Below are 17,635 nucleotides of genomic sequence, written 5' to 3'. Positions count from 1 at the left end.
AGTTTGCTGTAATATAACGGTTCATGTAAAAGTAGCCTAGCCAGTTTTGCAGAGATTTTCTAGTCTAAGACTATGTGATGTGTTCTGCCAACATGAGATTTCGGTCTCTCTCTCTGTCTTTCTATCTTTGTCATATGCAAGAAATATATTCATCTATTCTCAACCCTGAGAAGAAAAGCTTTTCATAACCTGAACCTTTTCCCACAATGTTTTTAGTTCACCTAAAAGAAGCCAGATTAAAAAAAATGAGTAAAATATTTTTGGAACCACGAGTTCAGTGCACTACACGACTGTAATGAAATTTGGCATGGTGGTGGGTAGTTAGCACTACTACTGCCTCACACCAAGAGTTTCTTGGGTTTGAATCCACAGGTCATCTGGGGCCTTTCTGTGTGGAGTTTGTGTGTTTTTCCCTGTGGCTTTGTGGGTTCTCCCTGGGTACTCTAGCTTCTTCTCACAGTCCAAAGACATACATATTTGGTTAACTGGCAGTTCTAGGTGTGAATAGCTGTCTGTCTCATTTTAGCTTCCCAACAGACTGGTGACCTGTTCAGGGTATACCCTGCCTCTCACTCCAGCTGGGGCAGCTGGCACAGGCACCAGCCCCCTTGTGACCCTTAATTAGACAAGCAGGAGACAATGGATACATGGCTATATAAAGCAAAACCTATAATTTTATGTCCTGACGTTCAGTTTACAGAAAAGACTTATGATTATTGTCATTATCATATTATCATCACATTATTGTCATCAGGTAGAGATTTTTGCATTGGTTTTTTTGATCTCTTTGGATGCATTGATACTGAGATTTTGCTTTGGCTTTGAGTGATCTTGTGTAGTCACTTTTCCATCATGGACATTGGCCTGATGTGTAGTTTTTAGTTTTTCTTTACTTAGCTGGTTGAGTATGGCCTAAGGTGTGTGTGTGATTTTAAGCCAGGTCAAGTTATCCATAAGGACATGATAAAGAAAGGTGCACAGCCTGAGGCGCAACACAGATCATAATCCTATGCATCCACGCTTGCGTTGGTGTGTAGATTTTCTCTGTGAAGGCTTAATTAGAGAGCTGGAGGAGAGGAGGAAAAGATGAGAGAAGGTTGAGGTGTGTAGAGTTCAGGGAGCTACTCTAATCGTCTTTGTCAACCTCCTGCCGTGGTGTCAAGTTTCATATCGGCTCTCCGCGGCCGCAGTAAGGAGCAGGAGGGCCTCGGTGGGGTGGACTTGGCTGACGGTGTGTGCCCACACCCCGAGACGCCTGAAAGAACTCGGTGCCCCGTGCTGCACACATGTGTACGCAAAAGCACAGCAACACACACGTAAACTCTGTCGCAAACCACAACAGTGGCATGAACGTAAATGACTACGGAGGTTAGCCAGTGAGTGGCAAGAGGCCACTCTGTGTGTGTTCTGTGGTTCTTTGTTCTCTCCGTCAAAGCCACTCAGAAAATCCGCTCCTCGCTCTAGGCCAGTCCTGTAAGCACAACATGTCACTGCTCTGCTAATTCAGGCCAGGATCATAATCATTACTTGCCAAGTATAATAATTGTAAAGGAATTTTTCCCAGTGACAACTCACAAAGAAACTTGCAGCCTTTTACAGAATATGTAAACCTCTTTGAGAAAGAAACACAGTGACCATACCACACATTCTGCATGTTTATACTCCTTTGTCTTTGCTAAACTGTAATACTGTGTAAACATAGTGAAGTCTGCATTATGACCATGAGAAATGACCAGTGCTCTGAGAAAATACATCACTGTGTGTTGCACATGATTGTGTAAATAGAGTTTGTTGACATTAGTCTATAGCCAGATTCATTGCAGCTCTTTGCCAATTCTCAGGAGCATCCTTACCGAGCAAAACACAGCTTCCAAACGCTCTTCATCTCCCTGACTCTCAAAGTGTTGACGCAAATAGACCCTGGAATTGGACTTCTGTGCCATTATGAGCAACGTATAGCCCCTTGTAACAAAACTAATGCATAATTTTGTCCAGGCAAATATCCCTGTGAAAAATCTCCTAGTTGACAATGTAATGTTAGGGCGTGAATACACAATTAAGGATAGTGCAAAATGAATTTTCCTGGTGATTTTGGAGCTAAAAAGAAGAGAAAATATTTTGAACACAGCTTCCAGTAGGAGTCAGTAGAACTGTGACAAGGGCCTCTCAAGTTTTCTGAGAGACCCTTGGAGAGCTGTAGAAATTTCACAGGCTTTACCTAAAGTAAAACTTGGACAGATGCATATTCGTCTTGTTGCACGACAAAAATGTGTTGTAAAAATGTACCACAATAAAATGCGTGTTTCCGTATTTTTTTTGTATTTTCGTATTTTTTTTACCATCTACCATCTCGTCCTTCAGGGACGATGATGATATCAATGATGTGGCTTCTATGGCTGGGGTGAACCTGAATGAGGAAAGTGCCAGAATACTCGCCACCAACTCTGACCTCGTGGGAACGCAGATCCGCTCATGTAAAGACGAGGCCTTTCTTCATCCGGGGCTGCTACACCGACGAATTCAAGAAACAGGTGAATCCTGACCACTCATTGCAGAAGTGACATATAAAGACGTGCCAAATGTATTTGCCCCCTTCCTGGTTTCTTGTTTTTGCATATTTCACACACCTGACTATTTCAAACAAATTTAAATATTAGACAAAGTTAATCTGAGTAAATACAAAATGCAGTTTTTAAATAATGATTTCATTTGTTGGGAGGGGGGAAGCTATGTCATAAATTAACTGTAATCAACCATGCTTTCTGGAAAGTTGAGTACAATTTCATTATTTACACTTAGGCCCGATTACTGCCAGGAGCCTGGACAATGCCTGGACTTTAGTGCAATTGCAATGGTTGGCATGAGCTTAAAACAGGTTGCTCATGCTCAAAAACCCTCCATTGTGGCTGATTTAAGACAACTCTGCAAAGACAAGTGGGCCAGAATTCCTCCACAATGATGTCAAAGACTCAGTGCCAGTTATTACTTCATTTCAGTTCTTGCTGCCAAGGATGGCACAACTAGTTATTAGGCTTAGGGGGCAATTACTTTTATCCAATACAGCCAGGTAAGTTTGATGAACCTTTTTTCCTTAATAAATGAATCTCATCATTTAAAAACCTTATTTCCTATTTGGTCGAGTTATCTTTGTCTGACATTAAAATTTGCTTGATGATCTGAAACACGTAAGTGTGACAAAAATGGGGGAAAATAAATAAGAAATCAGGAAGGGGGCAAATACTGTTTCACAGAACTGGAGCTTTTAGGTGTTCTTAATGGCAGATAAAAATAGTTACTGATGCAGTAGGAAAATTCCTCATGTCATGTCATGATAAAAAGATTCTCTGTTGCCTTTTGTGTAAGGACCATGTTGTTTTTGTATTTATTGTGTCATCACTACAGACAGTTTTGATTTTTTTCTCCTTCTGTGGTTCAGACTGAGCATTTCTTGTTTGGCCTTGGTTTAAATTTGATACACTTAAAAATTCTTTCACCTCCTTTAATGAATTCTTCAGTGGCTGTCTGAACTCACTGGACCCCAGGCACATGCATAAATACTTTATGGGTTTGTCTTTTGAAGGCTGGCTGTCAGATTGTCCTCTGGACTAAAGGAACAGAGTTTAGAGGGATGTAACTTGCCAGTGAAATTTTGAATCTTTCTCGGCTTATCAGAGTGTCAAGATCCACTAAAAGCGCACAATATTGCCTGAGCTAATCAATATAGGCGGAGAAGTCTTGCTTGTATGCAGTATCACATACGAGTGATGGTGTCTTCATTACCTCTTTTTGCTAGCGGCAATCCATTTCATTGCTTGATATATACCTAAGGCTGTAGCTGCACGGTAAAACCTGTGAAAACGTGTAATGAGCATTATTGCTCAAAATAACTGTGCCTGGCATCTTGCTCCTGTGCATCAGATCAAAAAACACACAGTATAATTCCACGTGACGGGGAGTCTAGCACCCTCATCTTGTTTTTATCTCAATTAAAGTATCTTTAGTGTAGCATGGAGGCCTGCGGGTCATGTTTCATTACGTGGACCCTTGGCATGGTTGTTATCCCGTCACCTTGGGGTAGAAGAGTTGTTTAAAAATATAAATCTTTCCTCGGGGGGGCACACAGCATGATACGGGGCAGGAGGCTAGGGCGCCCCCTGCTGGGGAAGTGGCACTTATGCAGCTTTGTTGTGTCAGTGATTGGCCCCTCCACACTCCCAGCTGACAGCAGTCCGAGGGAGGCTCCCCGAGCCTGCCAGCTCCACTCAATCAGAAAGGCTCGGCTGCTCTTCTTCCTGCAAAAGCACCAACTTTGTTCCGATTTAACATTTAGCATCCTGCAAAAAACTTAATTGTGACCTTTCCTGCCCTGGTTGCCCCCATGGAAACACTGGTTGTAGTAGCTTTCTTTCTTTTCTTTTCTTAGATGTCTTAATTTCCCCTTTCTAACCCCCTTTTGATGTATTTTCTGAATTGTGAATTCAAGAGGGGACTGGCTCTTTCTATCCCCTTCTTTATTTTCATCTTCATGTCTCTCCGTGTCTTGCTTCCTCTCCTCTCTCATTTATCCCCTGCAAACAAACACTTGGGCTGCCCTCGCCTCCCAAACCTGTCTCCCTTCTCTCATAACTCTCCAGGCTTGTCCTTGAGCTTGTGGTGGTGGTGGTGGTGGGGGCTGCAAAGCTAAAAAGCAGCACTCCACCCCCATCTCAGGAACCAGAACACAGGCACAGCTGGAGTTCTCTAGGAAAGCTCCTCAAAGTAATGATAGTCCACTGGTACCTTAAAGGTACACACACACACACACACACACACACACACACACACACACACACACACAGGGAGCCCACATTTATTGAAAATGTTTTTTGTTTTTTCATTTTTTTAAAAAGCTAAATCTTAAGATGAAATACAAATAATGTTTTGCTGGCTTATTGCCTTTTATTTGTATTTGGAATATCTATAAGTAGTATTTCCTGCTAGCTGCTAATGATCTCTAATGCTGCAAACCCATTTTAATTTCTTTTCTTTTTATCAAGAAACTTGCATACCCTGAAGTGGCTAACACAGACATGGTTGGCATTAGAGTATATTTAACCATTGAACATATCCCTGCTTAAATTCGTTTCAAATTTGTACAAAATAGTACATTTTACTAATAATACAAAAACCTTCTTAAGCAACATTACCAAATCTCTCTTTTTTTTTAGTTTGATTTATTATACAGAATATAACAGGAATGAGGTACTTATGCCAATCCGCTAAGCTTTTTAGCACTAATAGTATTTGTTTGTGATCTCTGAGAAAGAATTATCACTATCGCTACATAGGGCTGTGCGATATGACCAAAATCTCATATCCCCGATATAAGACATCTATCGTCCAATGACGATATAAATCACAAAAATGTAACATTTTCTGTAAATTCTGTGAATCTCGGGCAGCTCGACTTGCGTGAAGTGTTTCCAGCTTGGCATCGTGTACCTGGAGTCGAGTGTTTTAACGATGTATGAAACTATAAATTTTTAGACATAAGTTTTAACGGCCGCTGTTTTCTTTGTAAGTATTTATTACACAGTGTGCTGCGGGGAAAAGCCTGTTCTAACGTTTGAGTCTAAGGTTTATTTTTTTAGCACCTGACGGCTCTTTTTTGCTTCTCATCCGTAAATACTCTGCATACTCTTTCACGTGATTCAGTTTATTTTGAAAAGTCTCAACAGGATCTTGAGCTTTATTGTGAAAGGTTTATGTGGAAAATAAACAAGCGGACACGCGATGTTTTTACCACAACGCATAAAAACAGGCGCTTGTGTCTGTAGTGTGGTTATATTAAATATAAGAGAAAGAGAGAACTTTAAGAAATTAATATAGCCACTACAGTGACCATGAAAACGATGAAAAAATATTACCGTAAACAGTTTATTTTGCTACACCACGAAACAAACAATAGCGATAGATGTTTTTATGTCATCATCTTATATCGAACAGCCCTACTGCTACAACTCCTGTGGTCGTAGAAAGATTACCAGCTCTTCTGGACTTTGGTTTTACACAACACTGGTCACTATATTCTTCATTTCCGGTTAATACTTGTACAGCTGCTGTTATTGTGTATATATTTATTTATATTTAGATTTCTTCATACATTCTTATATAGTTCTATATTGTGTATTGTGTATTTTGTTGTACAGTTATTTTATTTTCAACTTTAATTTATATATTTATCTTTATCTTATTCTTCCCAGTTAAATTTACCCTTCATTCTAATTTGTATTGTACAGTTATTTCATTTTTAACCTTAATTTATATTTTATTCCTTCCTAGTTAAATTTACCCTTTTTAATTTTTCATATTTATTTCCTATCTTATTCATAGCCTTTTCCTTTTTTTGTTTTCTTTAGGTCACGAGCAGTTGTCCAAGCATTTCACTACATATCGTACTGTGTATGACTGTGTACGTGACAAATAAAATTTGAATTTGAATTTGAATTTTTTTATAGAAGCCTATTGGCAAACAGCCATCTGCTCTCTTTCGCTGAACTTTTCTGATTTCTGAGTGCCAAAATGCAATTATGTGTTATTAAATATAACATGAAGTTAGCTTTGTAAATGATAGACCTCAATAATTGCAATAAAACGAAGCATGCTGTATCATCTATTTCTTATGTTGTTAGCCAAATGAAGGTGCCGTGTCCTTTGTTTTGACATTGAGCACTGCCCTTGACTGGTGATGTAGCTACATCCATCTTTTATATCAGTGTATAGTTGAGCTGAACTAAGATATTGGTTGACCAGTGTTATTGGATGGATACTACATGCTAATACTGTCCAACTTGTCCAGTATAACAGGGTTTCTCTGTAATTTTCTTACTAGTTAGTGAAATACTTTGCTGAAAAGAATTAACGATTCTTTGTCCCATTTGTTTTTTCGGCTCTGCACCTGCTTCATAAGAGGAGGAGAGAAGACTATCTTAAACTCCTTGGCTTTTGTAGTACAGTGTTCAGACTTTGCTTTTGTGAGTAATTGTTTCTCGTTTGCTGTAAGAATTTGCTTTGGTCTTTTCTTGGCATAACATCAAGCATATGTAGAATGGGTGTGCCTGTAACAGGAAAGTGACTCTGCATGATGGCATCTCTGTCATTTGAAAATGAAGTGGTCCTTGTTGTGGTCTTACTTAAATACTGACTCATGACGTGCAGTAGAGAAGTTTTTTTCTGACTTTGTAGTGGTCAGTTATGGTCAGTGGATGCTGAAATAAATATCAAAACCAGTTATGGAAACTTGTTGTGTATTTTGAGAAGGAATGACATAGTTGCAATTATTTTAGATATAAACTACAACAGATGGGACTTGTCCATTTTCACTGCCAGGTACTTTTCAGGGAGACTCTTTTTCCAATCAATACCAGCAAGTTTCACAGGAACTAAAAAATCCAAGTATCATTGCAGATTGAGTCTCATCATGAGATTTCACTATGTCTGTTGTTTTAAAAAGTATTTGGCAGCTGAATAAACAACTTTCAATTAGCCAAATTATTTGGGTTTTTTTATTTATCAGTTTTTTATTTATCAGAGTTGACATGTAATACATGCAGATTTAGCGATGAAGAACACAAATATGTAAAGGATTAACTTTGGTTTACTGACTAGTAAACTCTAAAAACTGACTTTTACTGTGTCATGTAAATAAAAGTGGGGGGGAAAAGCCAAGGACAGTTGGTCACCTGGTGGGGTCTGAAGTCAGTGTAGCATGTTATTTTATTTATTTTTTTAAACAAATATTCTTTCAGTTAAACCAGCTCCAACAGGGAGTTTAGGTGTATACCATTTGTTTGCAGTTAGATTTCTTGCCATCTGGACTTTTGTTACGGAGCCACTCAGGGGACTCATAAGTTTTGAACACAATATTGATGTGTCATCATCTTGTGATGGTTTTTAAACTTTTAGCAGAATTGTAGACCTGTTATTTTTTTATGTGTGGTTTACCTTTTTGCTTATCTTGTGTATACTAATATGTTACTCATATGCACACATAGGAATTTTAGCAATGTGTCAATGCAGACAAGAAAGAAAAAGACTGCTTGCAAGGAAACATGGTTGGTGGTTAAAACAAATTTAATAAATAAATATTAAAAAATCAGTTTTATGTCTTTTCCTAAACAAATTTTTGGTGGAACACATTGTGAATTCAGAGAAAGTTTTGAAGAAGAATTTCTAAGGTCTTAAAAACCACAGCACTCCGAGAAACCGGCTGCATTTATGCTAAGTTAGGCAATTACACAATCTTGGATATACTTGAGTTTTGAGTTTTTAAAACATCCTGTTTCACAGACAGCTTCTATTTTGACAATATCTGTTTATAAATTTAATTTTCTCCAGATAGAGGCATTGGAGGTAATGTCAGAGGTAATGTCACCTTGTAGAATCTATATATCAGTTTTCAATATAAATGTTTAGTTCTTTATTTCACTGAACAACACTGCCATCATTAGTGTCAGTAGTTTGGCAAAAAAAATCATACACAAGGTAGCTTAAATGAGTTGAATTAACCACGCAACTGGAAGTGTTACAGTCTTTGGTGCTTGTCTTTTTATTCTTAATGCTATTTTAGTCAGAATTAAACGAAATGTTATAGCAGATCATTAGTCGTTTTCTCGCTGTTTTACATGCTTTTTCTAGGTGAAGAATAATGATCTGTATCAAGTTGAAGAATATGTTTTTGTTCTCTCTCTGCGGCTAAGTCTCTTAAACTTTGTCTGAAATATTAATGTCCCTGATAGATTGCATTTTTTAGGGAGCAGGAGCCTATTAGCGTTTTTCTTTGACCTTGTGACTTTGCCACATGTATTGCCACTGTAATTATAAGGCTAACAGGGCTCCTTCCATCCGTTTCAAAGCTTTAGCTGCTGAGAAGTGTATGTATTGTTCAGCTGATTTAAATAATTGGTGTGGTTTACTTAAAAGGGTGCCAGAGAGAAAATTATGTTAATGGAATAATTTAAAAGGAAGTTGGAAACAGATAGTAACCCTACCAAAGTCTGTCCTCCTCTCTTTTGTTATGACTTCAGATGAGTTTTGCTCCAAGGAAACTAAATTATCCTTCTATGAAAAGAGATGGTCAATGTCGTTTACACACTTGAAGGAGCTTAGCTGGTAAAGCCACTTGAGAATTTGCACTAAGACTGTGAAACAAATTAACTTTTCTGTGCAATGAGTCTTCTTTCTGGGAGTTAATTGCACATACTAATCCAGACAGTTTTTCTGTATGAATGTGTAAGTACAGTGGGTGTATATGTGTGCATAAGTGAAGGTACTCAATGGAGTTTGTGGTCATCTGTTGATGTGCTTTTACTTCTTGACTTCTTTGGGAGGGGTGTGTGAGCTTGTGCACTGGATCTGAAAAGTATTCACAGCATTTCATTTGTTCCAAATGTTGTCATGTTACAGCCTTAATCCAAAATAGATTATAATCACTTTTCACCAAATATCCCATAATGACCAAGTAAAAAGTGAGGTTTGAAATTCTTGCAAATTTATTAAAAATACTAAACATAAATATAACATGTACGTACATATTTACATCCTTTGCACAATACTTTGTTGAAGCACCATCGGCAGCTAATACAGTTTCAAGTGTTTTAAGCTTGGCGCTACAAGCTTAGCAAACCTGTTTTTAAGCAGCTTCTCCCATTCGCCTTTGCAGGATCTCGCAAGCTCAGGCAGGTTGGATGGGGAGTGTTGGTGCAAAGCCAGTTTCAGATCTCTGCAGAGATGTTCAATCGTGTTCAAGTCAAGGGCTCTGGCTAGCCCACTCAAGGACATTTACAGGCTGGTGCCAAAGCCCCCTTTTGTTTTTGGCTGTGTGCTTAGGGTAACTGTTAAAAGGTGAACCTCTGAGGTCCAGAGGGCTCTGGAGCAGGTTATTTTGTGTAGGGATGGTGTTGGCCGGGTGATGAGTGATACCTGGATTCCACTAGACATGACACTTAGCATTCAGTCCAAAGAGTTTCTCGTGGTCTGAGAGTCCTTCAGGTAGCTTTGGGCAAACTCCAAGCGGATTGTCATTGGGCTTTTGCTGAGGAATGGCTTCCATCTGGCCACTCTACCGTACAGACCTGATTGGTGGAGGGCTGCAGAAATTATTGTCCTTTTGAACTGTTCTCCACTCTCCACAGAACAATGCTGGAGCTCTGTTAGAGTGACCATTGGATTCTAGGTCACCTCCCTCTCTCTTTTAAGGCCCTTCTACCACCATTGCTCAGATTGGCCAGCCGGTCATTTCAAACTTCTTCCATTTATTCATGACTGAGGCCATTGCGCTCATTGTGACCTTAAATGCTGGAGAAGTTTTTCTGTACCCTTTCTGAGATCTTTGCCTGGATATAATGCTGTGTCCGAGGTCTACAGACATTTCCTTGGACTTCATGCTCTTTTGTGCTTTGACATGCACTGTGAGCTATATGACCTTATATAGGCATGTGTGTCTTTCCAAATCATTTCCAGACAACTGATTTTATCTCAGGTGAACTTCAATCAAGTTTTAGAAACATCTGATAAAATATCAGTGGAAACAGGATGGACCTGTATGTATATGTTATATATTTGTTTTTTATTTTTAATAAATCTGTACATCAAACAAACTTTTTTTCCCTTTCTCATTATGGGATATTGTATTTATAATTTTGAGGTGAAAAGTTAATTAATCCATTTCAGAATAAGGCTGTAATATGACAAACTGTAGAATAAGTGAAGCATTGTGAATATTTTACAGATGCACTGTATGTGTTTTAATTCTACCTGCTTATCTGCTGCTTTTCTTAATCAGAATCAGAATCAGAATCAGAATACTTTATTGATCCCTGGGGGAAATTATTTTTTGTTACAGTGCTCCATTTTAAACCAACATTAAGACAAGACAGACAATACGCTAACTAAGAATAGTACAATATATACATATATATACATACTTAAGTCTTAGCAGCAATTTAAGTGACGATATAACAGTGACTTATGACCTGTTTTATAACATTAAGTAAATTAAATGTGGAACAGATGTTACATTAGAAAACTCCTTGTTGGTAAAGTGGAGGATCAATATTTTAGGATTTAATGAAATAGATGAAATTATAAGAAGCAAAAGTACTATGTACTGGTGTGTCCAAAGAATGCATCTGTTTGACACTAATGATGTACTAATCCAGTGATTCCCCAGAGTTTTAGGTTCTGTTTTTAGGACATATATGTGAGCACATGTACACGAGTCTTCGCCATTTATGTTTGCAATCAGTGGCCTCTCAAATGAGTCTCTCATCCTTCAGATGAACTCCAACTTCACCTTCTTGGCCTGCAGCTGGCAGTGATTGTCCTTGTTCTCTTTGTGTAAAGGCACATGAACCAGTTCTTCAGTGCTGCAGCAGGTGCTGGTTGAAGTGGCCCTTCACCTCAAAGTAGGTCTCCAAAGAAGAAGGGCTTTTGGTGCCAATTGCAGAGCAAGATAGTGGAGTTAGAGTTTCTCAAACTGTAGAGGGGGACCCTACTCGAGAAAGGAATGTTGAAAACTGAAAGAACACCACACCGGAAATGTGCTTCATTAACTTACTAGTGACCAAAAAAATGAACAAATGCAAAAAAGGACTTATTCTCTCAGACAAATTAAAAATATCTAAATAAAAATCCTAAAATAGTCTCCATATGTATTTGAGCAGTTGTTGATAAACCTGGGCAAAGTAAGAAATATTTGCAAAACCCTATCTGATCATAGAAATGTCATCTTGTCCTAAATGTGTGTGTTAATATATCTTTCGCAGCTAAAAAGTTTGGAATTACGGAAGTCCCCATGGAGACAGTGACATTCATCTCACACGCCACGCAGTCACGGCTTCGGACGGTAGTAGAAAAGGTTTCTACTATCGCACAGCACCGACTGGACTCCTGTAAGGTAGGACGTTTGCAAATAAATATGTTCTGCCCCCTACACACACACACACACACACTCAAAAAAGATATGTTGAGGGGCTTGACAAGGGCTGTCACTTTGAGCTCAGTACAGTTTCAGCATGAAAAAAAATGTAATAATCATGCAGCTGCATTTCTGAAACCGTAGTCTTACTGTTGCATGTCACTTGAGTGAGGCAAATGAAGCACCACGAACTGAAACACAGCAAAACACAATAAAAGACAACTATGATCAGATCAGCCACCTGCCAAGATTTAATTTTATGAGCCTCATACTTTATAACAAGTATGAGTTTTTTTGTGGTGGCCGTTATCCAGTGAAGGAGGGTAGAGTGAACAGAACAATAAATGAGTACATGGGATTGATTACATTTGAATAATAATGATTTACACTGACAATGAAAAATTGATTATTTGGGGGGGGCTTTCTCCTTTTTATGGGAATTATTTCCTGTCATATGAATATACCAATGTACTGCTATGTGTCGTAGAATTACAGTATTTATAGACCTTTTTATAGCGATATTGTGATAATACTGAATAATGAGTGACTGTGTGTCTCACACCCTTACCACACATGCCCCAGCATGCAGCGAGTACTATCCGGTTTATTATAAGACAATCTGACTAAGTGCCTGTTTAGGTAGTAGGGGTGCAACGATACTCGTATCGATGCTGTCTGTGTTGAGCGCTCAGTGGATCTGCGCTCGACTGTACTGTCGAGCGCAGATCCACTGAGCGCTCAACACAGACAGCATCATCAGAAGGAAGAGCGCAGGGCAAGCTAGCGAGACAGAAGTTAAGCTCTTCTTGCAACATGGCAAATTGAACCTCCCCCACCCTCATTCAGATCTGGCGTTTGGAATTATTTTGGTTTTCATGTGACGTATGACCCTGAAGGTAAGCGCGTTATGGACTAAAGTAAAACAGTATGTTGGATGTGCCACGCAATGCTCAATTACATGGGTGGGAACTAGTGTGTTAGCGCAGTTAGCTCGTTAATGTGTTGGCCGTCTAGCCCCACACACGGGGTGATCAGGGGTAGCTCGTTAACGGATATTTGCCATGTTGTGGCGTTAACGTCATTTTAATGAGATTAACGCTGACAGCACTAGTGGGAACACAACGAATATGACTGCACGTTTACGCCGACATCATCCTAGTGCAAAGACAAGTGGAAGCAGACAAAAACAACAAGCATGCATGCTACAAACTTTACCCGAGTCATTTAGACAGCCGTTAGCACATGATTCTCCTTATGGGGACCTGATATGTTTAATATTGTGGCGAGCTCAGACAAGGTGGAGACGGAGGTGTCGTTTGGTCTTGCTTCCCGTGAGCTAGCCAGGGAGCACAGCCGTTTATTGACATCTGCAGAAGAACACTGCCGCTAGCTAACTGCTCAGTGCGGCAACCGCACAGCAACAACAACAACACACAGGGCGCCCTCTGACCCCGGAAGGACACACTGTCGCAGCGAGAGGGCGTCACCCGTCACTATGGCAACATAAACAAAACATAACTGTACAAACAGAACCCCGAACAGCCCTGACCCGCTACAATATGCTGCTGAGAATATAGCCCAGAAGAAGCGTATAGTATAGCTTTTATTTTGGAAAGAGCCATTTCTCTGTAATAAATTCTCTTTTCCAAAGATGAGTGATTCCTCAATCAGATATATTTATTTTTTTAATTACTTTTGTTTCAGCAACATTAAATTTAAAAACTGTACTTTTGAGTTAAAATATATACCGTATTTTCACGACCATAAGGCGCACTGTGCTAAAAGGCGCAGTCTCAGTTATGTGTGCCCTTACTGTATTTAACACACATATAAGGCGCACTGGATCATAGGGCGCATACAAGTACCGTATGCGTATTTAAAAATAAAGCGGGAGCAAACCTGAATTCGGTACCTTACTCACATTTCTATTGCCGGTAATCGTCATCATCAACAACACACAAGCATACAAGTGTGCATATTTAAAAATAAAGCAGGAGCAAAACTGAGTTTGGTACTCACATTTTTATCATCAATCAAACCCATCGAAGTCCTCATCCTCTGTGTCTGAATTGAACAGCTGCGCTAAATCTCCATCAAACATGCCAGGTTCACTGTCTTCACCGTCAGAGTCACTTTCCGTGCCGTGCGGCTCCTCGGAAACGATGCCGGCTTTTGCGAAAGCTCGAACAACAGTGCCAGCAGACATGTTAGCCCAAGCATCTACAATCCATTGGCAAATTGTGGCGTAACTCGCCCGGCGCTGCCTTCCACTCTTAGTGAAACTGTGGTCTCCACCGGTCATCCATCGCTCCCAGGCCGCTCGCAGCCTTACTTTGAACGGGCGGTTCACACCGATGTCCAGCGGTTGGAGTTCCTTTGTCAGGCCTCCTCCCGGAATGACAGCAAGCTCACAGTTCATTTGCTTCACAAGTTTTTTCACATCGGCTGTGAGATGGGCACGCATAGAGTCACAGATCAACAGCGATGGTGATGCGTGGAAAAAACCACCTGGTCTCCTTACATACACCTCCCTCAGCCACTCTTTCATCATTTCCTCATCCATCCAGCCCTTTTCATTTGCCTTAATGATGATTTCTGCTGGAAACTTCTCTTTAGGCAAAGTCTTTCGCTTAAAAATCACCATAGGCGGCAGTTTCTGTCCATTAGCATGGCAGCCAAGCACAACAGTAAAAGAAGACTTTTCATACCCCGTTGTGCGTATCGCTACCGTGCTGGTCCCCTTCTTCTCCACAGTGTGACTCACCGGGATGTCAAAAGTGAGCGGGACCTCGTCCATGTTTGTGATGTGGCTGGGCTGGATGTTTTTGTCGCCGATGTGTTTGCTGCAGTAGGAGCGGAAGATGGCCAGCTTTTCCTTATACCGTAATCCGCTGGAAGTTGCTGCACTACCGTAGTCCTGGTCCGGGTGGAAAAATGGCACCGTTTCATAAAACGAAAGCACCAAGACGGACCTCCTTGGAAATGTTCAATGTTCATCTCTTCAGCTAGTGAAACTGCTTTTAGCCGAATGGTGACCGTCGAAACGCTTCTCCCGCTCGCTCTTTGCTCGATGATCCACCGCTCGAGTCTTTCCTCCAACTCGGGCCACCTCGCCTTATGTCCGCGGAAACTCAGCTGCGTTTTCTTGACCTGCCGGAGCTTGTTTTCCAGCTTCCTCCATTTGCGAACCATCGATTCGTTAATCTTAAATTCTCTCGCCGCTGCTCGATTTCCATGTTCCTCCGCGTAGCTGATGGCCTTCAGTTTAAACTGTGCTTCGTAAGCGTGTCTCTTTGCCATTTTCAGGGTTGTTAAAACAACGATGTCCTGCATAATGCACATACCTGTTCTTTTATACAGGTATGTGCGATTGTCCCGGTATATACGATCAACGCCCACACTTCACCCTTTAACGTTCTCATGGTGTTCTCTACTACGTCCTCCTTACAACACATAGGGCGCACCGCGCTATAGGGCGCGCCGCACTTTTTGAAGAAAATCTAAGACTTTTAAGTGCGCCTTATGGTCGTGAAAATACGGTATTTATAATTTTAATAAATGACAAATTAAAAAGGCATGAACATTTGTTTTGTATTGAAAAAATATTGAACCGTGACACCAAAGTATCGAACCGAACCGTGAATTTTGTGTATCGTTGCACCCCTATTAGGTAGCTACCATATGATTAAGGGCAGCAGAGAAAAAAACACATCAAACGTATAGTTTGAGATTGTAATGTGTAATCAGAGTATGGTGGTTTATACACTCAACAAAAATATAAACGCAACACTTTTGTTACTGCTCCCATTCCCCATGGGATGGATGTAGAGACCTAAAATTCATTCCAGATACACAATATAACCATCCCTCCCAAACAGTGGTCACAAATCAGTCCAAATGTGTGGTAGTGGGCACATCTGCTATATTGAGATAATCCATCCCACCTCACAGGTGTGCCACATCAGGATGCTGATCTGACATCATGAGTAGTGCACAGGTGTACCTCAGACTGCCCACAACAAAAGGCCACCCTGGAATGTGCAGTTTTTTGCGCTATTGGGGGTCTGGGGACCCAGAACCGGTCAGTATCTGGTGTGACCACCATTTGCCTCATGCAGTGCAACACATCGTCGCATGGAGTCTATCAGATTGTCAATTGTGGCCTGTGGAATGTTGGTCCACTCCACTTCAATGGCTGTGCGAGGTTGTTGGATATTCGTGGGAACTGGTACACGCTGTCGTATACGCCGGTCAAGCACATCCCGAACATGCTCAATGGGTGACATGTCCGGTGAGTATGCTGGCCATGCAAGAACTGGGACATTCTCAGCTGCCATCTGCCCTGAACAATGTGAACCATGATTCATCTGTGAAGCGCACACCTCTCCAACGTGCCAGACGCCATCGAATGTGAGCATTTTCCCACACAAGTCTGTTACGGCGACGAGCTGGAGTCAGGTCAAGACCCCGATGAGGACGACGGGCATGCAGTTGAGCGTCCCTGAGACGGTTTCTGACAGTTTGTGCAGAAATTGTTTGGTTGTGCAAACCAATTGTTCCAGCAGCTGTCTGGGTGGCTGGTCTCAGACGATCTTGGAGGTGAACCTGCTGGATGTGGAGGTCCTGGGCTGGTGTGGTTACACGAGGTCTGCGGTTGTGAGGCCGGTTGGATGCGCTGCCATATTCTCTGAAACGCCTGTGGAGACGGCTTATGGTTGAGAAATGAACATTCAATGCACGGGCGACAGATCTGGTTGACATTCCTGCTGTCAGCATGCCAATTGCACGCTCCCTCATTGCTTGTGGCATCTGTGGCATTTTGCTGTGAGACAAAACTGCACATTCCAGGGTGGCCTTTTGTTGTGGGCAGTCTGAGGTACACCTGTGCACTACTCATGATGTCAGATCAGCATCCTGATGTGGCACACCTGTGAGGTGGGATGGATTATCTCAATATAGCAGATGTGCCCACTACCACACATTTGGACTGATTTGTGACCACTGTTTGGGAGGGATGGTTATATTGTGTATCTGGAATGAATTTTAGGTCTCTACGTCCATCCCATGGGGAATGGGAGCAGTAACAAAGGTGTTGCGTTTATATTTTTGTTGAGTGTATAAGGTAATTGTCATGTTTGTTCTGGTTTATAGTCTTTTCAGCCATCACGGAGAGGACAGACAGGTTTCTTGAACCTGCGTTGTTTATACATCGTAAGCTGCTTTTATGGGCAGAACACAAGAGCTGAAATTAAAGAGAAATGCTGCTGTAGTTTTTTTTGGCACCACTTTATCATGATATGACATAAACTGTTGATGAATGAAAGGTTCAGTCAACAATTTTTTCCTTCTTCTGTTCAGGGGCTGCATACAGTGTTACAAAGGGCCACCAATGGTACTAAATGAATCCTAGCTAGACTGTCACCGTACTTAGAAATACACAAAACACTCAAGATAGGGAATAAAATCCATGGGGATATTGTAGCAAACATGCAAAACTAAACTGCCATGGATATGAAGGCATTTGTATGCTTCAACAGTCATGTAAATACACACTGGCATATGCACATATGCATTTTTTCCCGTTTACTTGTTAACTCACAGACAAAAATGGAACTATAAACACGTAAAAGTTAATGTCAGAACTCTTATTTACCTTTAAGTTGATACAAAGCGCCAGAG

The 17,635-nt window shown here is 40.8% G+C and overlaps 1 protein-coding gene across 4 annotated transcripts in view; it reads left to right on the top strand.

Moving 5' to 3' along the window:
* LOC101480906 (transcription initiation factor TFIID subunit 4) overlaps positions 1 to 17,635 on the top strand; it is a 101,555-nt gene that overhangs the window by 28,720 nt on the left and 55,200 nt on the right. For all 4 annotated transcript variants that reach the window (XM_014413212.2, XM_024805568.2, XM_014413228.2 and 1 more), the window contains 2 exons: positions 2,362 to 2,531; positions 11,805 to 11,935. In XM_014413212.2, coding sequence (XP_014268698.1) covers positions 2,362 to 2,531; positions 11,805 to 11,935 — 301 coding nt within the window. The remainder of the gene's footprint in view (positions 1 to 2,361; positions 2,532 to 11,804; positions 11,936 to 17,635) is intronic.

The sequence above is a fragment of the Maylandia zebra genome, linkage group LG1, assembly GCF_041146795.1.
Source record: "Maylandia zebra isolate NMK-2024a linkage group LG1, Mzebra_GT3a, whole genome shotgun sequence".
Lineage (NCBI taxonomy): Eukaryota > Metazoa > Chordata > Actinopteri > Cichliformes > Cichlidae > Maylandia > Maylandia zebra.
The sequence above is the reverse complement of the archived record's forward strand: the minus strand, read 5'-3'. Positions and strand labels throughout refer to the sequence as shown.